At 34.2% G+C, this 20,508-nt stretch overlaps 1 protein-coding gene across 16 annotated transcripts in view; it reads right to left on the bottom strand.

Moving 5' to 3' along the window:
* LOC145294027 (uncharacterized) overlaps positions 1-20,508 on the bottom strand; it is a 234,371-nt gene that overhangs the window by 107,616 nt on the left and 106,247 nt on the right. For 11 of the 16 annotated variants that reach the window (XM_080140995.1, XM_080140998.1, XM_080141007.1 and 8 more), the window contains 2 exons: positions 5,167-5,243; positions 151-264 (listed from right to left, as the gene is read on the bottom strand). In XM_080140995.1, the coding sequence (XP_079997121.1) occupies positions 151-264; positions 5,167-5,243 (191 nt within the window). Of the gene's footprint in view, positions 1-150; positions 265-5,166; positions 5,244-17,263; positions 17,374-19,348; positions 20,013-20,508 lie in introns of those variants that run through there. The other 5 variants (XM_080141009.1, XM_080140999.1, XM_080141004.1 and 2 more) reach the window with 5 other exon arrangements.

Raw genomic sequence — 20,508 nt, 5'->3', positions numbered from 1 at the left:
ATTTTGCTGGCCACAGAAAAATAGCCTATTCATTTGAAATAAAAATAAAAAGCAGCTTTACTTAAGCAAAACAGGAATAAAAAAAAAAATGGTAAAAAGCTGCAATGCCAACATAAGCAAACTAAAGAATAGCAAAAAAGTAGAACTTACAATTTGAAATATCAAGTTCAAAAAGGACTTGGGATGGCGAATCTGATACTTGAGATGCGTCCAATTCTTCTGCATTTGAGTTTAAAGCCTTTTTCTTTTTTGCTGACATTGTTGCTGCAAAGAAAGTTTTTATATTAATATTCTAATTTTCTCTTTATTTCTTTTATTATTTACTTACTAATGCAACGTAGCATAAAAAATTATGGCATAATTTCTTCATAACTTATAATTATTATTAAGGTCACTTGGAAAAAAGTTGTCCTGTCTACAAAAAATATTAATATTTCCATCAGTTGCTGCTGATGATAGCATTGACTTTAATATATACTGAATTACCTTCCTTGTTACACATAAAGGAACAGCTTACTGATATTAGAATAGATGTTTAACATATACAATTATTCCGATCGGATTTTAAAAGTTGGACCTAAATAGCAATTAAGATGACAAACATAATCAATTCTGACTAGACATTTTTGAATAAATACCTAAAAAGAAAAATCAAAGATTGAAGTGGAGCACCATTTTTGTCAGAGAAAAATGATCCAAAAAGTGATGGCAAAAGAAATAACTATTATACAGAAAAGAAAATTATTTAAATGCAAATATTAAATGCAGTTGTTCCAAGTAAAAATAGGTACTATCAAGCCAATCAGAGGAACTTTAAATTGTAAAGAATTTCAAGTAAAAAAAAATTGGTAATATTAATCCAGTCTTGCCAAGATGAAAAGCTATGACTTAAGCATTCCAAGAAATTCAGCATATTTCATAAAGCAATTCTGATATCGGATTGGTTCATCCTTATCACCCCTGGCTACAAATATAATAGCCTAAATCTTTGTAATCATATCCTATCATTATGCCAAAATATTGCAACAGGAGAAAAACCTTATTTTTTTTTTAGAAAAGTTTTCTTTATTTGCTTTTTTATTCTTTTTTTTTTTTTTTTAGCTGAACCTAACAAGAAAGGCATAAGAATATTTACAAAACAAATTTGAACATAATAGATCTCCAGAAATGCTTGGTCAGTAAAGCTAATATATTATATATATTGATACATATAAAAAAATTTTCTTCTTTGAATTTGTTTAAAATCTGCACACTTTGATATTCCTGTTGTTCTACTAATCAGAATATGACACTAATTGACTTCCATGGTTATGTTTGATGCCACAATAGATATCATTAACAAGGTTTCACACAAGTGTAAGAGATAGCCCCATACACAAGTTTCTGATTGGTTAGTTTTAAGCATTTGACATAGAAAGGATTTTAAATTAAATTTCAGTTGTTCAAAATAATCCTTCAGTATTAACAATTTTCACATTATCAATTGTTTTTTTAACATATGACATATTCATTGACAATAACTTACTTTAATAATAGATTGTTTGGCTGAAACCATTGTAACAAAAGAGATTTAGCATTAAATCAGTTGCTGACAAGATTTTAGTGGAGTTATACATCATTTAAGGGTTTGATAAATAGTGATGTTAAGAATCTTTGTTTCTCTTGATAAAGATGGTTCAGCAATAAGTAGCTCTTAGAAAAGAGAGGAACATTAATTGACTGAAGTACAGTTAAAGTTGAAATCAAACACTATAAAATTAAGATACTTTTTTTTTTTACAATTTGTAAACATAACCAAGAATAATGAAAGTAAATACTATGGATAGATTAAATGTTGAGAAAAATATTTTTACATACGTTTGTATGATAATAAAAACAAATAAAAAATTAAGGGGTTTTTTGCAAGGTTTATAGCTGAAGAATTAAAATGTGCTTAGATTAATGCTAAAGAATTTTTTGGAGAGACTAAAACAAAAATTATATGGAAAAAAAAAAAAGCGATTGTTTCGAGCTCAGAATAGATCAAAGACTTTTTCTGAGCTCAAGTTAGATTTTCATTACGAATCTTTCAAGATAAATTCTGCAATTATTTGTTGACATTTATGCAGATGACACAACTAACTATGGCTGTAGTTTGAAGAGCAGTAGTGATCAAGATTTTGTTGATTTCCTCCTTTTTAGGAAAAAGCAACTCTCTCTCATCATTAACATGCAGATGCTTGCTTTGCTCTAATCGAAATGAGTGAAACCTTCTTGTTTTTGACTGTCTTTAATTCCAGAACTAAAAAAGCAGACTTAATGTTATTTGCCTCTTCAGGAGATTAGACACACGGTCAGGTTAAAAAGAAAGTACAATGTGCTTATAGCCTGAGCAGCCCTATCAGTATTCCTTGGTAGGAGCACATACATCAGGTAATTAATGATAAACTCCTCAAAGAAAGGTAAAGCCTGGGAGGATGGACCGGGTAAGACTAAATAAGGACCATAACTCAGTTTGACAGGAACAAAGTCAATGTTGAACTGATTATTAAGGAAGAACTATTGACTGGTACGAACAGAATTAATTCAAATTAATATGGGAGACTTAATGGTTGCTGGGAAAACTGATGGATCATTCTAGCATTAGTCACAAGAAAACAGAGCATAATGCAGAAGTACCCCCCCCCCCCACACACTTAAATTTTATTTTGAATATCTATGTCAGACATCCCCACCCCATCCCATTGCTATAGAGGCATTCGGCAACGAAATATCCATGCGTGAACCCATGAAGGGAAGCGAGTTAGACACTCCACTCCATCCTCCTTTCACTAAGTCATTTGTCAAGACACATACCAAGGCCACGGCAAGAAACCCCACCTCCACCCGAAACGAAGCAGCATGCGGGAAAAAGAAGAAAAGCAAAAAACTTTCAGTGGAAATTACGTGGGAGAAAAAAAACCAAAAAAAAACACGGGAGTCAGTCTAAAGAAATGGAGCTGATCACATCGCCGAACGAATGTTGATAATCAAAATGCGATTGACACCAACCGACATGATTCGCTTGATAAATTGGAAGTTCACTCAACTTTAATCTCGAGCTGAAAAGGGAATATTATTGCATAGGGGGTTCATATTGTGGGCATTAACGGAGACTCAGAACAGATGATGATGATAATGAGAGACACATTTATAACATTTGAACATCATGACGACTGTGATGATAAATACGGAGGGAGACGTTTATATCAGCCTGGGATGATTCTTGTTAACACATTAATACGAACTGGGAGATATGATGCAACAGTTCTTATAACACATATTAGAGGAGAGAAGATACATTATTGATGATGAAGGAGGCACATAATACTTGTAAGGGGTTATACAAAGTTCATTACAAGATGATAAAAACACATTTACCTTTTCGGTTGTAAGGAATGACGACACAAGACAGTTACAAACATAGATGATTTCTTTATTATTTAACCGGCCGATTGGTGATGTCAGGAACTCGAGCCTTTTTGACTACATGGTATACTCTCCTCCTTTTGCTTCTAAGGGGCTCTTTGAGTCTCATTGACCCTCTGACTTCAAACCTTCGATTTCTATACTGAGAAATCTCCTTTGTTTATGATGTCAGAAGTGTGTTCCCCAACGTGACTAATTTTCACGTGGATCCACATGTCTGTCCAACACACTTTTGGCAAACAAAGAATCATCAATTCTAATTGTTTAATATCTAACCTATTTTTAAACAATATTTTATTAACTCGCATTGTGCATTCTTTTAACTGACATATTTAATATCCAGATTTCTAAAAGAATGGACAATCTACTCTTTATCCGACATAATTAATATTTAGCTATTCTAATAGAATTAACAATGGACTGAATTCCTAAGATTCCAATTTCCATTATCTTTAACACTTGCCTACAGGGTTCAATTCTAGCCTTTTCCTAATATCATTTTCACTTATCTAGTGTGTCTTCTTACTTACATGAGAAGGGGGCAGCCCTTTCATGTAACAATGCCAAAGATTGTGAATATACCTTGGCTCAGAGATATTGAAATGGTATACATCCCCGATTGGGGAGGACAACAAAAAGACACAATGAACACCAGCAACGTGATTTATACAGTGAAATGGTGACCCTCTCAACTGAGTCTTATTCCTGGAGCCGAAAAGGGAATACATCAAATTTATGAATGCACCTGGGCTCAGATATGTGGGAATGAGATGTCCCAAGGTCGGTGATTGAGAAACAAGCGAGAAGGAAAAATAAAGGAAAATAAGTGGATAAACGAACTTCGAAGGACATCGAATCGCACATCAGCAAAGCGGGACTGCCTCACACTAAACATTGGAACATTGACTTTTATCGAATATCTAACCATGGTTGGCTGCACGTCCTCACAGCTAAGTATCGTTCAATATCATCCCCCCCCCCTACTTCATGAATGTCGACTTGCTGGACTGAATTGTTTTTTTCTTACTTTGAATTATTTCTACTGCCTCATATGACTCAACCATTATTTCACATAAAAAAGATAAAAAAAGGAAAGAAAAGAGGCTATGTTTATCTGAACAGTTTTCTTTACCATTTCCACCGGCCCCCCTTTTTTTTTTGACCTGTTGTTTTTTTCATTATTATTTCCTTTTAATATTTTGTCTTGGTTGTTGAATTTTAATGCACAATAAATGACATGTGTATAATATATATATGACCATGTTGTTCCGTTATTCATTGCCTGGTATTTTGTCAACTGTGAATCTCATAAGAACATTCCATAGCGGAATTACTGTCCAGAATTTGTGTAAAGTGCTACTTCGTCGTGATAATTCTACGGCCGACACGTACACATTTTTATTTTACGATATGTTTTGGGGATAAATTCCCTTTTGGGATTTTTCAACCAAGACGTAGCATCACACACTCCAGAAAGTATCTAACTCCTGATGCAATCCTCTACTTATAGAAGAGTTAGATACATTCCGAGATGGCATCCTGTTGTCACATCTGAGAAGGTGATGACAAGAGCATTCTTCTTGCCATGACAGAGCTCAAATCTGATAAAATCTGTACATGCATAATGTAACAAGTTTAAAAAGTCATTAGAAATTCAAAACGCAAATAGTGCCAAGTTTATTTTCACCAATCACCAATGACATCAAGTGTGATACTTACGATCATCCTGACTGTCCGTGTTATGTCGCTTTCTTTTGATTGCACTCATCTCCGATTTTTCTTTCTTAAAAAAATAACTGTTAAAAATAAAAAATAAAAAAAAAAGACTTAATTAATCAATGTATATTTTGTTTTAATTATATCGCAAATATATCATAGAAAATCAAATATCAATAATTTTAAAAGCAGGAGATAACACTGCCCATCAAACTTTTTTTTTACCTTACAAATTGCAGTATTTAAAAAATATCCTAATAGTCATAACTATTTTTATTATTTAATACATAACATTACGGATATCAGCTGTTCCTATTTACCTTGCCTCACCATGAGGACAGAGTTAGATACCAGGGTTGTTTTTTAATGTGACGAAAGGAACAAAAATAAAAATTGTCTCAGTCATGAAGGATCTCTCCTCGACTAATTGAGAACAGGAAATTGAAGTATAGAATCAGAATATGGTACTACACTTTGACCTTAGCCCGAAGGAGCTGTTGATTACAAGACAAAACAAGGGTCAAAACACTTTCCACCATCTTAGAAAACTTTATCAGTCTGCCAAATACTAAAAAATACTGGAGATAAGTATTGTGTGTCTCAATACAGATCGGTTTCCTATGCCTTAATAGGAGTTAAGTTGCTTGAATCTGTCATAAACATTGTCAACCATCTCAGTCAAAATATATAGAATATGGCTTTCAAACCACTATCAGTAATTTCCCTCACTTTTTATCTGTACCTAAACCTAAATGTGGATTTCATGAACAAAGCTTTTGTTACAACTGCCCACCTGTGAAACTGTTACATTTACCTGCTTTCCAGCTAACTACAGTAGGGTTGTCTTCAAGCCCAACATAAACAAGTTCTTGCTGAGCAGTCCCCTTAAGTAACTTCCACTACTAACAATTACTACGCTATTGTCCCAATGACTACCATACACTACCCTTATCCTCAAGTAGCCTCCGGGCCTTAATAAGAGGTGAGTCCTTTGTAAAAAAGATCAACTGCTGATATGCTGACAGTAATATCACATGATCAGTGAATCTACTGACAGCAGCTTCATCTTTTAAATAATAGTTCGATATATTAGAGTTTAAATAGGGTTTGGGACAAATGTCAGAGTCACAAGCTTGCTAGCTATGAAATATCTGGAAATGTCTTTTCCACCATCAAATGCTTTCTCTGGTAGGTTTATAATAGTTGTTGATGGGCAGAAGTCTAAAGCAATCGATGTTGGCATACCTCAGGGAACTATTCTGGATCCAAACTGTTCCATGATCTCTATCAATGATCTCTCAAATCACATTATAAGTTCAGTTGACATTTATGCAGATGATACAATCATTCATGGCAACACTTCAAAGAACAATTATGATCAAGCTCTCTCCATTTCTTTCTCTCTTTTATTTATTTCTTTTAAAACATTTTGGACACCTCTATATCCTTTGTCATCCCACGCAAAAAAGGGGTTGATCAATCAAATTGCGTGGTTCTGGTGCCATGTTAATGTGCTAAAAATAACTCGGACACCGTCTAAACTCTTAAAGGGGTTGTGATGATGCTGCTCTAAATATAACTTTCGGCACAAAGTTCAGGCTCACATGGCAACGTTGGCGAAGTAAGGTTGGGTTGTCATACTACACTTCAAAAGTATTACAACCAGTATGAATTACAACGTTTCATCGAGGAACACCACTGCTTATTTATATTTGAAGTGAAGCTGGCGGTTCGAACTCCAAAGTTTTGTTCAACTACCAAGAGAAGAAAATCTCCAACTTTTGGTTCAGACACCAAAACGTTCAACAACCGAGGTATTACTGTATTAGTCTACACCGTTTCACAGCAGTATAATAGACTTTTACCCATGAAGGCAATCATGTCGAAAACAAATAACAAAACACTAGAAAGCAATTAAAAAATATAATAAAAATTTACAAAATAGTTTTTCATCTCCATTTAAGGGACTAGTCAGCCGTTGTAGGTCGTTAGGTACCTCCAACACATGCAAGTTTTAACCCACCCATATGAAATTTAATCGAATATTAAAATCCTAACTCTTTTACCATTTAAAAAAAGCTTCAAATAAACTGCGATTATTTTTTATTTTAGCAAAACTAAAACCGTTTATATTATCGACGCTTTAAAACAATGTTCCTATGTAGTGACGTTTTTGAAGCCATAAACATACCCATATTTTAAAAATCTAGCAAAAATCAAGTCATATTTCCCCAAAATTTCAATATTTCTTCATTATTAAATAAACTTACATAATAAAAGTAGGTTTCGTAAAATATATTAAAGGAAATATTTTTTTTTAGGTTTGGTTCAAATTTTGTATAAGCTTTCGGGTTTGACCTTTACTCCCAATATGAAATGGAACATGTAACCTGTTGCCAAGATCGCTGGAAAAATGGTGGGATCCTTCTATCGATCCAGTAGATATATATCAATATAAGAGTCAGGTACGTCCAAGGAACAAGTATTGTTGCCACATCTGGGCAGGAGCTGCTAGAAAGGACTTCTCCTGCCTTGACAAAAGTTTAAAGACTTCATAGCTTAGCAGGGGATGCCCTTTTCTCTTCCCTGCAACCTCTTTTTGACAGAAGAGAGGTTGCGAGCCTGTCTCTACTTTATCGTTATTTGCATGGCAAGTGCTCATCTGAGCTCCGATCTATGCCCCCCCCTCGCCAAACATTCACTAAAAAAACTCGTCTAGCTGAAAACAGTATTAATAGCCCCCCCCCCCACTCTTTATCTGTGCCTAGACCTAAACGTGGATTCCATGAACAGAGCTCCTTTCTTAGAACTGCACACCTGTGAAATTTTCTGTTTGCTTGCTTTTCAGCTGACTACAATATGGCCGTCTTCAAGTTTAATGTAAACACGTTCTTTATGAGCCGTTCCACTTAAGTAATCCAATTTTATCAAATTTACACTTCTATTACTTTGACTACTACTAATATAAAAAAAAAAAATTTAAAAGAAAAGGGGTAATTTTTGTTTGCAAGTCTTCCTCTCTATTTTATCCTTATTTTCATGACAGGTACTCGACTGAGCTTCAATCTATGACCCCTTCACCGTAAAACATTCACAACTTAAACTCTTTCAGTTACAACCAATGTTAAATTATTTCTGTTCATCTAGAATTAAGCAAAGTTTCAATCAATATTTTGTTTAATTTTCGATTTTTAAGCGATTATTGATATGGATGTAACAAGACTGCCACGTTTTTCAGTTCTAAGTCAACAGACTTGACACTATTTTTACTTTTAAGTAAATCAACGCTTTAAAATAAGTAAAGCTGCACAAAAATTATCCAGATAGATAGAAGAGTAACTTATTTTTCTTTTAACATTTATTGGCCGATGTACACGAGTCGGACCCCCATTGTCAAATAGGCACCGGCTACAATGTTGAACGTGCCATGCTGTGTTATTTCTTCATGTTTCTAGCCATCCATGTTGTTTCTACATGAATTTTGCCAGATTTTTTTTTGTACTCAAGCACTTATGTTACCGTGCTGAAAAAATCAAGTTACTGTTTTATGTACTGTCCCTTTATAAGTGTCATCTCGTCATGACACACACACACACTACACTGCATTGTTGAGGTAAATATTGGAAATACATAAAAGAAATGTATTTAAGTATTCTGAAAAGCGCAAAATTCAAACCAAAGAAAAAAAAAAAAAGGTAAAACTTAAAAATATAAAAACGGTTAAATTCATGAAATTTAGCCTAAAAACACTGAGTGGTTCCAAAATGAAGAAATAACACAGCATTGTATTTGGCAATGGCGGTCTGACTCGTGTACGTCAGTCCATATATTTGTTGTACTTTTTTTTTTTTTTTTAAATCGCTCAATGACGTTCTCGGGGTACTCAAAAACCTCATTAAAAACTCTAGTTTGGAGACGGGAGTTATTATATAAAACTACCAAGAAACCAAAGGAGAAATACAGCCAGTTATTTGTTTATTTTTTATTTCTTGCCCCATTTTTTTCCCTTTCTTGTCAACTCGTCAAAACATGTATATACCGTTAGGTTTAATCCACATGGAAAACAAATTATGGAATATTTGAAAATTTTATTTTGAGATTTATAAAAATAAACCTGACATGGTAAACATGTCCAATAGCTGACCCTAATTGGGTTGCCGGACTATAATAAATATTTGAAGCCAAATCTTTCAGAAAAAAGGGTAAATTGATAACTGTAGCCAAATTTTCACAAACAAAAAAGCCAAATTGAAAAAACAAAGTGTGTGTGTGTGTGTGTGTAAATATATAAACATATAATTTTTACGTCATTATTATATTTTGTGTACTTTGTGAGGAATTCTGCAGGCTTCTCAATGGTCCATTTGTCCGCTCAGATTTTGTTTGAACCATTCAGATTGCTTGTTATTACTAATTGCGAAGGTGTTCTTGGCGCCAAATTTATCCTTTCAGATCACTAGATTCAACAAATACACAGGTTGAAATGGATGTTCGAATTCTCACTCGAGGCTTGTAGCCTCAAATCACTGTTTTATGGAGACGTTTTAATGCCCTAATGTTGGGCGAAATGTTATCATTTGCAAACACCAATGCCCTCATGTTGAACGAATTATAATATTATCGCACACTGTTGTGCTCTGTGAATCAACTGACTTTAATCATTACAATATAATGTCTGTCAGAGAGGAAATTAATTTTGACGTGTCATTTGTCCGCCATTTGGACAGTTATCTACAGTGGACTCCTTGAGACTACCAGACTTGCAGTATCCATCTTGGAAGATATCACTCAACTCTTCACCTGTTGCAGCATTCTTCGTCAGCAGAGTTTTGTACCCAGCTTTTCTCGAAGATGAACCATTACCCCTTTGGAGTGTTACTAGCCCATTACGGCAGATAGCTGAAGATGACACATCTTTTGCAACTTGGATCTTTTTGCTTGAATAAAATTTGTTTGAAGTTTAAAAGGTGAGCGTGTTGTAATTCTGATTGGTTTTCTTTCATTCTGCCAGGGCAAAAACCTTGTGAGAGAAATTCTCACAACTTCTATGGATGTTTTTAACCGAAGCATTTCATAAGTTTTACTCCCAAATATTTGCGTCTTTTTATTACGATTTTTTTTCCATAAAAAGAAAAAATAAAAAAAAATACGGAAGTTTATTTGAAAAAATACTTTTTATCAATCATTAAAAAAAATTTGTCGCAGCTTTCTTTTTTTAATGCTTTGATTTAAAAAAAATATCGTTAGATCGAGCATCCTAAATTATGAGATGAAAAAAAACGAACGAATCTTAGTAAATGAGAGTTGTCTCCCTTTGCACAATAACAAATTGTAAAATAGCGTCAAAAGGCGGACGTACACAAGTAAGACCCCTCTAGCGAAATACACATTGGCTCCGATGTTGTATGCAGTTCGACTTAGGGAGCGCCTAGTTTTTCTTATTTATTATGACTTTGTTTATTTTGGCTTGTTTGAATTGTTTCTTTTGTTTTGTTTTTTTTGGATGGATATTTTTTATTTTGGCTTGAACTTTGCAAATTATTTTGTTATTATATGATTATTTTTTTATGGATATTTTTTTTTTTTTTTTAATTAATATTTGGGCCAGAAATTATAGTTATAGGCAATTATTAACAGTAAAATTGGTGCAAGTCCAGATTAGCACTTGTGGCAATAAACAAAAATATACAAAAAGCTCATCGAAACGTAGTGACATGTAGTTTGGTGCTAGTGCACTAACTGATCTGCTGCGCTTTTTTTTTTTTTTTTTTTTTTTTTTTTTTTTTTTTTACATGGAGGTCACCACTTATCAAGGCATAGAAGCCACTCGGGGATAGGGTTATTGCATGTACAGTAATCAATGGGATAGTGTTGTAGTATTCATTAGTATTGGAGATTTGATGAAGTGTCATTACTTAAGGAGGCGGTTCATCAGGAATTTGTTTAAGTTGGACTTGAAGACATCCAAGTTGAAGTCAGTTAAGGAAACAGGCAAGCAGTAGAGAGTTCCACAGGCGTGCACTTCTAAGAAAGAAGCTTTGTTCATGGAATCTACGTTTTGATTTAGGCACAGATAAAGAGTGGGGAAAATTTTTGACAGTGGTTTCAGCTATGCGGGTGTTCATCATGAAAGACTGGTGAGGGGGGGACCAGAGATTAGCGCTCAGACGAGCACTTGCAATGGAAATAACAATAAAACAAAGATAGGCTTGCAACGTCTCTACTGTGGGAGAGAGGTTGCAGGGAAGAGAAAAGGGCATCCTCCACTAAGCCAAAAAGTCTATTTTGTACTCTGTCAAGGCAGGATAGGCTATTTTAGCATCTCCTGCCCAGATGTGGGAGCAGTACTCCATCCTTGGACGTACTTGGCTTTTATATAGATAGAGAATTGCATCAGTAGTGAGATATCGTCTGGAGCAGTAGAAGGATCCTACCATTTTCCTAGTGACCTTGGCAACAGACTTGATGTACATGTTCCATTTCAGATCAGGAGTAAAGGTCAAACCCAGAAGCTTATCAAAACATGGGGCTTCCCCTAGACGAGAGACATTCATTTCAATTGATGCCAGAGCGTTGATGATGTAAAGATAGGAGCTTGGTTTTAGATGCATTAAAAGTAGCCAACTACCTCTTCCTGCACTGTACCACGCGCTCAAGGTCAGAGGAGAGAGAATCAGAGAACTCTGTCATTTACGGCTTTTGATGTGTTGCCATAGATGGTCTGTCATCAGCAAAGATGTCAACGAATGATTTAAGTATGTGTTTTGGGAGATCATTAATGTAGATCAGAAAGATAGTTGGGCCCAGGATGGACCCCTGAGGAACTCCAGCATTAATACTGCAGGCCTATGATTTTTGCCCATCAAACACTACTCTTATGCGCCTATCAGAGAGAAATGATTTAATGATTGAGAAAACATTTCCAGTTATACCGCAGCTGGAAATCTTGTGAAGTAGGCCTTTATGCCATACCTTATCAAAGGCCTTTGATATGTCAAGGGCAATTGCCCTAGAAAGGAAGCCTTTGTCGAGAGATTCGCTAATCCTATGAGATATAACCGTTAGCACATCTGCTGTATATCTAGCAGAACGGAAACCATATTGCGTGTCACTAAGAAGGTTATTTCTGCTTAGGTGGTTGACTATTTCTCTATTTAATATGGATTTCAGCAACTTACTCATGACACACAGGAGACTTATTGGTCTGTACTGAGAGGGAGATGACTTATCACCTGAATTCTTAAATACAGGACATACTAATGAGGTTTTCCAGGGTGTTGGAAAGCACTTCTTAAGGCAACGCTTAAACAGTTTTGTAAGTATGGGAGCAAGTTCAGGTTGAAGCTTTTTAACACTATAATTGGAATGCTGTCAGGGACAGTTGCTTTACTGGAATCAAGGTTCTTGATTAGCTTGGCGACCTTACGCACAGATATTTGTATGTTGCATAATGTGTTGTAGGAGGAAATACGGGGAGTTGATGGCCTTTGTCGCATAGGGTAGAATTAGCTGCAAAGTTCTTGGCAAATAGTTTGGCCTTGTCCGATGCTAATGAGATGACCTCTGATCCATTGATAATGGTTGGGATAGAACGCACGCTTCTGTTCAGGATCCTATTTGTTATTTGCCAAAACTGGTGGGAACCAAGCCGCTGCTCAGCTACTTTGGATTTAACGGACTGAGCATATAGCTCTCTTGCATTTTTTATTACTCTTTTACAGTGGTTGCTTGCAGTCCTGAAAGCAGCTTTAGTCTCAGTACATCTATTACGTTAGTAGCTATGGAAAAAGTGATTTCTGTGTGCGATGGCAGCAGCACATTCTGGGGAGAACCATGGCTTGCTGGTAGGTTTTTGTTGGAATTTTTGGATGGTATGAAATGGTCTATGCCTACAATTAACCATTCGGTCAGGTCTGATACTATAGAGGACACATCCTTTTTAAACATGGACTGCAGAGGTAGATCAGATATGAATGTATGGAAGCTATCCCAGTCAACCATAGAGTATCGGTATACAGTACGGTGAAGAGGTATGTCTGAAGACTTATTACATTCCATTTTTATCTTAACTGATACAACGGAGTGGTCGGAGGATCCCAGAGGAGATAGAACGGAACATGAATATAGCTCAGCGGAAGTTGAGAGAAAAAGGTCTACAAGGTTTAGATAGTATCGGGCACAAGGGTGGGCTCGCAAACAATCTGAGTGAGGTCATAGGCAATGGCAAAATCATGACAGAACCGCCCCTCATCATCTGTCTTATTTGAGTGGGTCAGCCATTCTACATTATGGACATTGAAATCACCACAAATGTGAATGTTAGCCGACGGATGAGCAGACAGGATGTGGTCAATATTCTCAGATATACTCTTAAAGATAGTAACTCCACTGTTGTGGGGATGATAGAGGGCAAATATAAATGCGGTGGTGTAAGCAAGTGCAACCCAGCAGCACATATAAGATAAATTAGGGTCTTCTCTGGAGATATCCCTGCCACACGGGAAGCCATTAGTATTTTCAAGTTTAATTAAAGTTTTATAATACATATTTTTACTAAATTGTTAGGTGAAATTACAGAATAGGTACACAACACCCTTATAACATGACAAGTGAAAAAATATTGGATAATTTTGAAACATTTTTAGAGCGTGTGCATGAAAAATATGGTAGTTAAAAAAAATCCCCAATTAGCTTTGGGGAAAAAAAAACATGTTTTGAACAATTTAAATTTTTATTTTGGGGTACTCATGCACTTATTGAGCCGTGCTGAAACAATGACATTATTTATAAAGCCATTCTTAACATGAGGACGGAAGGGGGTTACTGTTGTGTACCTATTCTGTACTTTCACCTAACAATTTAATAAAAACAAGTATCGTAAAACTTTAATTAAACTTTAAAATATTATTTAAAAATAGCACAGATCAATAAGTGCCCTAGCACCAAATAACATTTCACTGTGTTTCGATGTGAGAAAAAACACCGACAACATTCCGTGATAGGTAGGTACACGCTAAAGCTTTTTGTTTATAGCCACAAGTGCTAATTTGGACTTGCAGTACTTGCACTAATTTTCCTGTTAATTACTGTGAGAAATTCCACATACAACTGCCATCTTTCTTTTAGGCCGGGCATACAGTTCTAGTAGCCGGTCTGTGATTGGTTTAAATTTGAATGTGTCAGGTGATTTGACTTTTTTTTTTTTACACAAGAATCACCACGTTATCAAGGCCAAGAGGCCACTCAAGGATAAGGGTTAAAGAGTGTACAGTAGAAATTGGTCAATATAGTAATCATTAGTAATGAAAATTTGGTAAATTTGATAACTTATATGGAACGGCTCATCAAGAACTTATTTACGTTAGACTTGAACACAACCATATTGTAATCAGCCGGAAAGCAGGAAAACGGAAGACAATTCCACAGGCGTGCAGTTCTAAGAAAGAAGCTTTGTTCATGGAATCTACGTTTAGGTTTAGGCACAGATAAAGAGTGAGGGGAATTATTGATAGTGTTTTCAGCTAGACGAGTGTTTCTTGCGAAAGTTTGGCGAGGAGGACCATAGACTGAAGCTCAGTTGAACACTTTCCATGAAAATAACGATACATCAGAGACAAACTCACAACATCTCTCCTGTGAGACAGAGGTTGCAGGGAAGAGAAAAGGACATCATCTACGAGGCTACGAAGTCTATTTTGAACTCTATCAAGGCAGGACAAGTCCTTTCTAGCAGCTCCTGTCCAGATGTGGCAACAGTATTCCATCCTTGGCTGTACCTGGCTCTTATATAGATAGAGAATTGCATCAGCAGTGGGATATCTACTGGATCGATAGAAAGATCTCACCATTTTTCCAGCGGCCTTGGCAGCAGATTTGATGTACGTGTTCCATTTAAGATCAGGAGTTCCTTTTTTGTATTCATGCATTTATTTTTCAGTCTAAGAAAAAACACGAAATGGGATAGACTCACAGCGATTCCCTCTCTAGGGAGCCAAGACAATTCCTTCATGGACACCAAACAGATGGTAAATGTAGGACACATCTCTACAGAGACAATTTATTTTGCTGAACCTATTCAAATCAAGGAGGACATTCTACAACAGTTCGACATGTTATTATCCAAGTATTGGATCTTATCTTATTTCATCTTGAGTCCCAAGGGGCTCACATTATGCCTGGTTATAGGCGCCATCATTCCCGCAGTGTTCTCCATGAACATCTTGGATCCTTCTAAAGGAAAAACGAACTAAAATTCCAACAATAGGAATTCATACTTAAGGCTCCATGTATGGTAGCAAATCGGGCCACCGTTTTGCGAAAGGACTATACCAGAACCAAAGAACTTTCATTGCTGTTATTTGTGAATAAATTTTGAGTTTAAAAGCTATGGCTTTTGTTTGTGCAATTCATTTGCTACTGCAGGGAGGAAATGGAGTGTGTAGGAAAGAAATTTCTTACATTACCTATAACTATAATCTCTAAACACCGCCAAAAATGGCCGAAAAATCAAGTTGTTTTTTTAAAACGAAATTGCATTTATTAAAATCCATTATTTCTGAGTAACTTTTTTTACAGAAAGATAAAATCCTGAATTTTATCATATAGAAAACAGAATAATGTAAAACTTTTTCTACTTTTTAATTAAATTTTAAATGTTAAATTTTCCCAAAAAGTTAATTGACATTTTTTGTCTTGCACAAAAAACGTACATAAATATTTAAAAAAAAAGGTTTTTGAAATAATTAATTTATTTATTTGTTGTCTAACTAAGATTTAGGGTGATTTTCTATGAGAATATGCAAAAATATTATAATATAAGTACCTGGATTTCAAATAATTCCACTTATTCATATAGGCAACCAGTTACTTCGCGTCGATCTAGACAATGTTTACGTTTGTACTTAATAAAAAGCAAACTATGGAAAATCAAACAGGCCATAAAAAACTTATTTTTCAGTGACGAAAATTTCAATGTATTATTAACGCTGAGGGCTGGCCAGTACCAGATGGGTGACCATTTGTATGAGGTATGAGTTTGGTTTTTAATGTGTATATGTGTGGGGACCAGGCTCCCCAAAATGGGGGGGGGGGCAATTTAAAGCAGAATAAAAAAAAATTATTTCAGTGCGTTTGGTTCACCGTAGTCGAAAGGTGGCAAACGTTTTCCAACGGGATCGAAAAAATGATGCTATTTTTAACACAAAGGGCACAATATTTATCAAATTTTTTTTTTGTATCGATTCTTCAAAGCATGCCCCGTTTAATAATGGTCATGCATTATTCGGCTCGCTAAAAAAAAATTGTTAATTTATTTATCAAAGATTTTAAAATGGCTTTTTTCGTATAAATATTAAAATTTTTATTTTTTTGTTTTGCTTAACTTAAATTAATTATTTTACTTAACATATTCACCGAATTTCACACTTCAAAACTCAAAAGCGGGATAATTAAACACAATCGAAGTTCTGATATTCAGACATCAAAATAAGGTATGCAAACAATTTTTTTTTTTAAATCTATAATCCTGTCCCTTACAACAACACAATGTTTTGTTCAAATTCAGATGATTATTTTAAGCATATTTGGAACCCCCCTCAAAACAAGGGGGGTTTTGTAAGCAAATATATATTATATATATATATATATATATATATCGTTTATGAAAAATAAGTACACTGTTATACAAATTCATTCTTCTCTTAATAATCGCTGAAAATTTCGTATTGATTGGATAATTACCTGATTTTTGGTAGATTTTTAAAAAGACGGTCCGTCAAAAAGTACTTACCCCCCCCCCAGTTTTGCCGATACCTAATAATCTACCACCCCAAACAATATCCATCCCAAAAAAGCAGAAAAAAAATCATAATAAAATAATTCGCAAAGCACAAAGTTCAAACCAAAATAAAAATAAATAATAATAATAATAATCTGAAAAAGCGCAAATTAAAGCCAAAATAAATAAATAAAAAATAGACCACACACGCAAAAATTCTTCACTTGTTCCCTCAATTGAACTGCGTACATCGGAGCCGATGCGTATTTCGCTAGAGGGGTCTAACTCGTGTACGTCAGCCAACGCAAATATTTGGGAAATTACCTCTTCAATTCATTCCAAAGTTAACATTTTCAATGTAACCATTTTTCTCTGTATAGATAGCGATAAATGTTTACTTTAACAACAGAACAGTAAACACCGATCATTAAGAAAATGCTCAATGTTAAAAAAAAATCAATTTGTTGTTTCTTTCCACCTTAAGTTGAATACATTTGAAGGTTTTCGGGTATTCTGAAAATGAATAACACATGTAAAATTGTCGCTGACAAAGTCTTGGTATTATTATACAAACACCGTGACAGCGTTAGGGTTAGGATTAGGGTTAGGGTTAGGGGTTAGGGTTAGGGTTAATTCGCTGTCACGGTGTTTGTATAGTTTTACCAAAGTCTTGCCATAAGCAACGTGTAGATGCGCAAAATCGTGGCCTTTTTAAGACGGTCTTGGCAAAATGCGCATTGTTTGGCTTGCTGTTGGAAAGCATAACATTATTACATACAAATTATGTGTTGGCGACAATTTTACATGCAATATTCATTTTCAGAATACCAGAAAACCTTTATGTGTCGTAAAATCGCATGGAAAAGATAAAATAATTAACAAATAAGCTTACGTATTATTTTTTTTATTTTGTTTTTGTATTTGGTGCTAGTCGTGCTACTGATCCGCGCTATTTTTTAAATCGTATTTCCAAGTTTAATTAAAGTTTTATGACATTTTTTTTTTATTCAATTGTAAGGTTAAAGTATAGAATAGTAAAAAAACACCCTCCCCATGTAAGAATGGCTTTTTAAATAATAACGTAAAGTCTTAAAAAAAAAAGACGCAAATATTTGGGAGATAAACTCTTCAATGAAATGGGTAGTGTAGTTTAACGAACACACACTGTTTTTCAATTTGGCTTTTTTTGTTTGTAAAAATTTGCTACAGTTATCAATTTAGCATTTTTTCTGAAAAATTTGGCTTCAAATAATCTGGCAACCCCGATTAGGGTCAGCTATTACACGTTTACCCCTAACATTTATAGAAAGCATGAGTATTTAAAATAGTAAACAGACTATCGATCGAATTTACAATTTCTGGAATCTTAGTTTCATATTTTTTTTTTTTTTTTTTTTTTTTAGCATTTTTGGTTAAAAAAAAAAAAAAGCTAAAAAGAATATGGATTTTAAAACAATCGCTGACTCGAGAAGTGGATTTCCGTTGAACCACGTGGATGGAGGAATCGAATGAAAGTGCACTCCATTTGAATAAAACAATTATTTTTTTTAAAAGATTCTCAACGGCTTTTTGTCTTTCTTGTCGACACTGCGGATAAAATTGATTGTTAGTCTTTTATTTCAGGACAAATTATTAAAAAGTAAAATAAAATAAACAGCGGTATATGCACATTTTTGTTACTGTGGTATATTTAACGTAGTATTTTAAAGTTTAATTCAAGTTTTGCGATATCTTTTTTTTTTAGGTACTCATGCAGTGCATGCTCATGCACTGCTGTGCTGAAATAATAACGTTATTATTTAAAAAGCCATTCTTAACATGGGGAGGGGAAGATGTTTTGTACCTAACCTTAGAATTAAAAAAAAAACATAAAACTTAAATTAAACCTGGAAATACGATTTAAAAACTAGCGCGGATCAGTAAGTGCATTAGCACCCTTTTTTTTTTTTTAATTATTAAATTGTTAAGTGAAAGTACAGAATAATAACACAACCCCTCCCCTTGTTAAGAAGGTCTTTCTAAATAACATTATTTCAGTTAAGTAACGAAAGTGCGTCTCATCAGTGATCAGAGATTCAAACATAATCCGATTTTGAGAACTGAAATATTAATTAGAATTTAATTTCAGGGAGAAATATTTTAACAGTGAATTTATAAAATACAAAAAATGTTTTTATAGTTATAAACAAAAAAAGTTTTTTTTTATTAGCAAGTGTAAAGTTGTAAATGCTAACAAAACACGGCGTGATTAAATATTTTGTACACAGATCGGTTGGTTAATTGCAAAAACACAATCAATAGTTTCCTACTATCAATAATAATTAACAATTAAAAATACAGGGTAAAGAAATAAAGATTTTAAAAAAATAAATAATAATTAAAATAAAAATTGCAAGTGCGCGAACTCACCTGAGCACAAGAGTAACTCCTTGGGTAGAAATAAAGTTTTAATTATCTCCCTTGGTTACTCTTCAGCAGTGTTGCCAACTGAGATTTGAAAAACCCGCTAGATCAGGGGGGGGGGGGGTAATCTCCAGAAAATCGCTAGATTTTTAGCTTTTGCGGTCTGAAAATTTCAAAACCGCTAATTCGAAACAAAAAATCTCCAAAAAAGAAAAACACTATTTTTATACTTGCTACCCTACACGAAAAATATTATGAATATAAAAAATATTTCGTGTTTTTTATTATAGAATCCTCTATTGAATATTATACATTACGAAGAATAATTTGCTCAATGGACTAATTCGCCCAAAAAATAAATAAATAAAAATAATAGTGTTATTCATCAAATTCTGTCTGTGTTTGTTTACAATATCACGTCAACTGATATTTGGGCTTCACGATGAATGCCCTGGAAAGTCACTTCTGATTAATGTTTAGTTTTAAAATATACAAACGAAGAAATGATCTGCAGTGATTTTTAATGGTACCTTTCCTTTTATTTTAAATTGGACTCATTAATAAGAAAATAAAAATAAATAAAATGACGAGGTACAACCGGGCTTGAACAGGGGATCATTCGATCTGTAGTTGAATGCTCTACCACTATGCTATATCTCCAGATTATAATAAATGTGTTTTTATAAGACATAAATTGCGTCTATTTTATAATCTCCCTTGCCGGTGTAACGTAAAATATTCACCTGTAAAAATTAATATGTTTATCTATAAGAGAGAAATGTTATTTTTAAGATCGTTTTTGTTCGATTTGTGATACTTATCAGATGAATTTCTGTACAAAACATATCTAAGAACACTGCCAGACATATAAATTACTTTTTTGTGAAATTTGCAAAAGATAGGCTCAGCCATTTTGGAACCTATGAGAAAGGAACACACACACACACAAAGTGAATTTTATATGATAGTTGAGATAAACAGCATCAAGTCAGAAATGACTCAATCCGTTTTATTACAATTAATGGTGAATGTCACACAATCATGTATTTGTACAAAGTACATGTTTTATGTAATAATGCAGTAATATTTAACTAATTTCGACATGACAATTAGATAAGATTGCTTTCAGTTGAAGTTAACATAAAAAAAGTAAGATACCATTGGTT

Source organism: Euprymna scolopes, chromosome 15 (assembly GCF_053919585.1).
Source record: "Euprymna scolopes isolate OS-2025 chromosome 15, ASM5391958v1, whole genome shotgun sequence".
NCBI classification, from domain to species: Eukaryota; Metazoa; Mollusca; class Cephalopoda; order Sepiida; family Sepiolidae; genus Euprymna; species Euprymna scolopes.
Note: the sequence above shows the minus strand (reverse complement) of the source record. Positions and strands in the feature narration are given on the sequence as shown.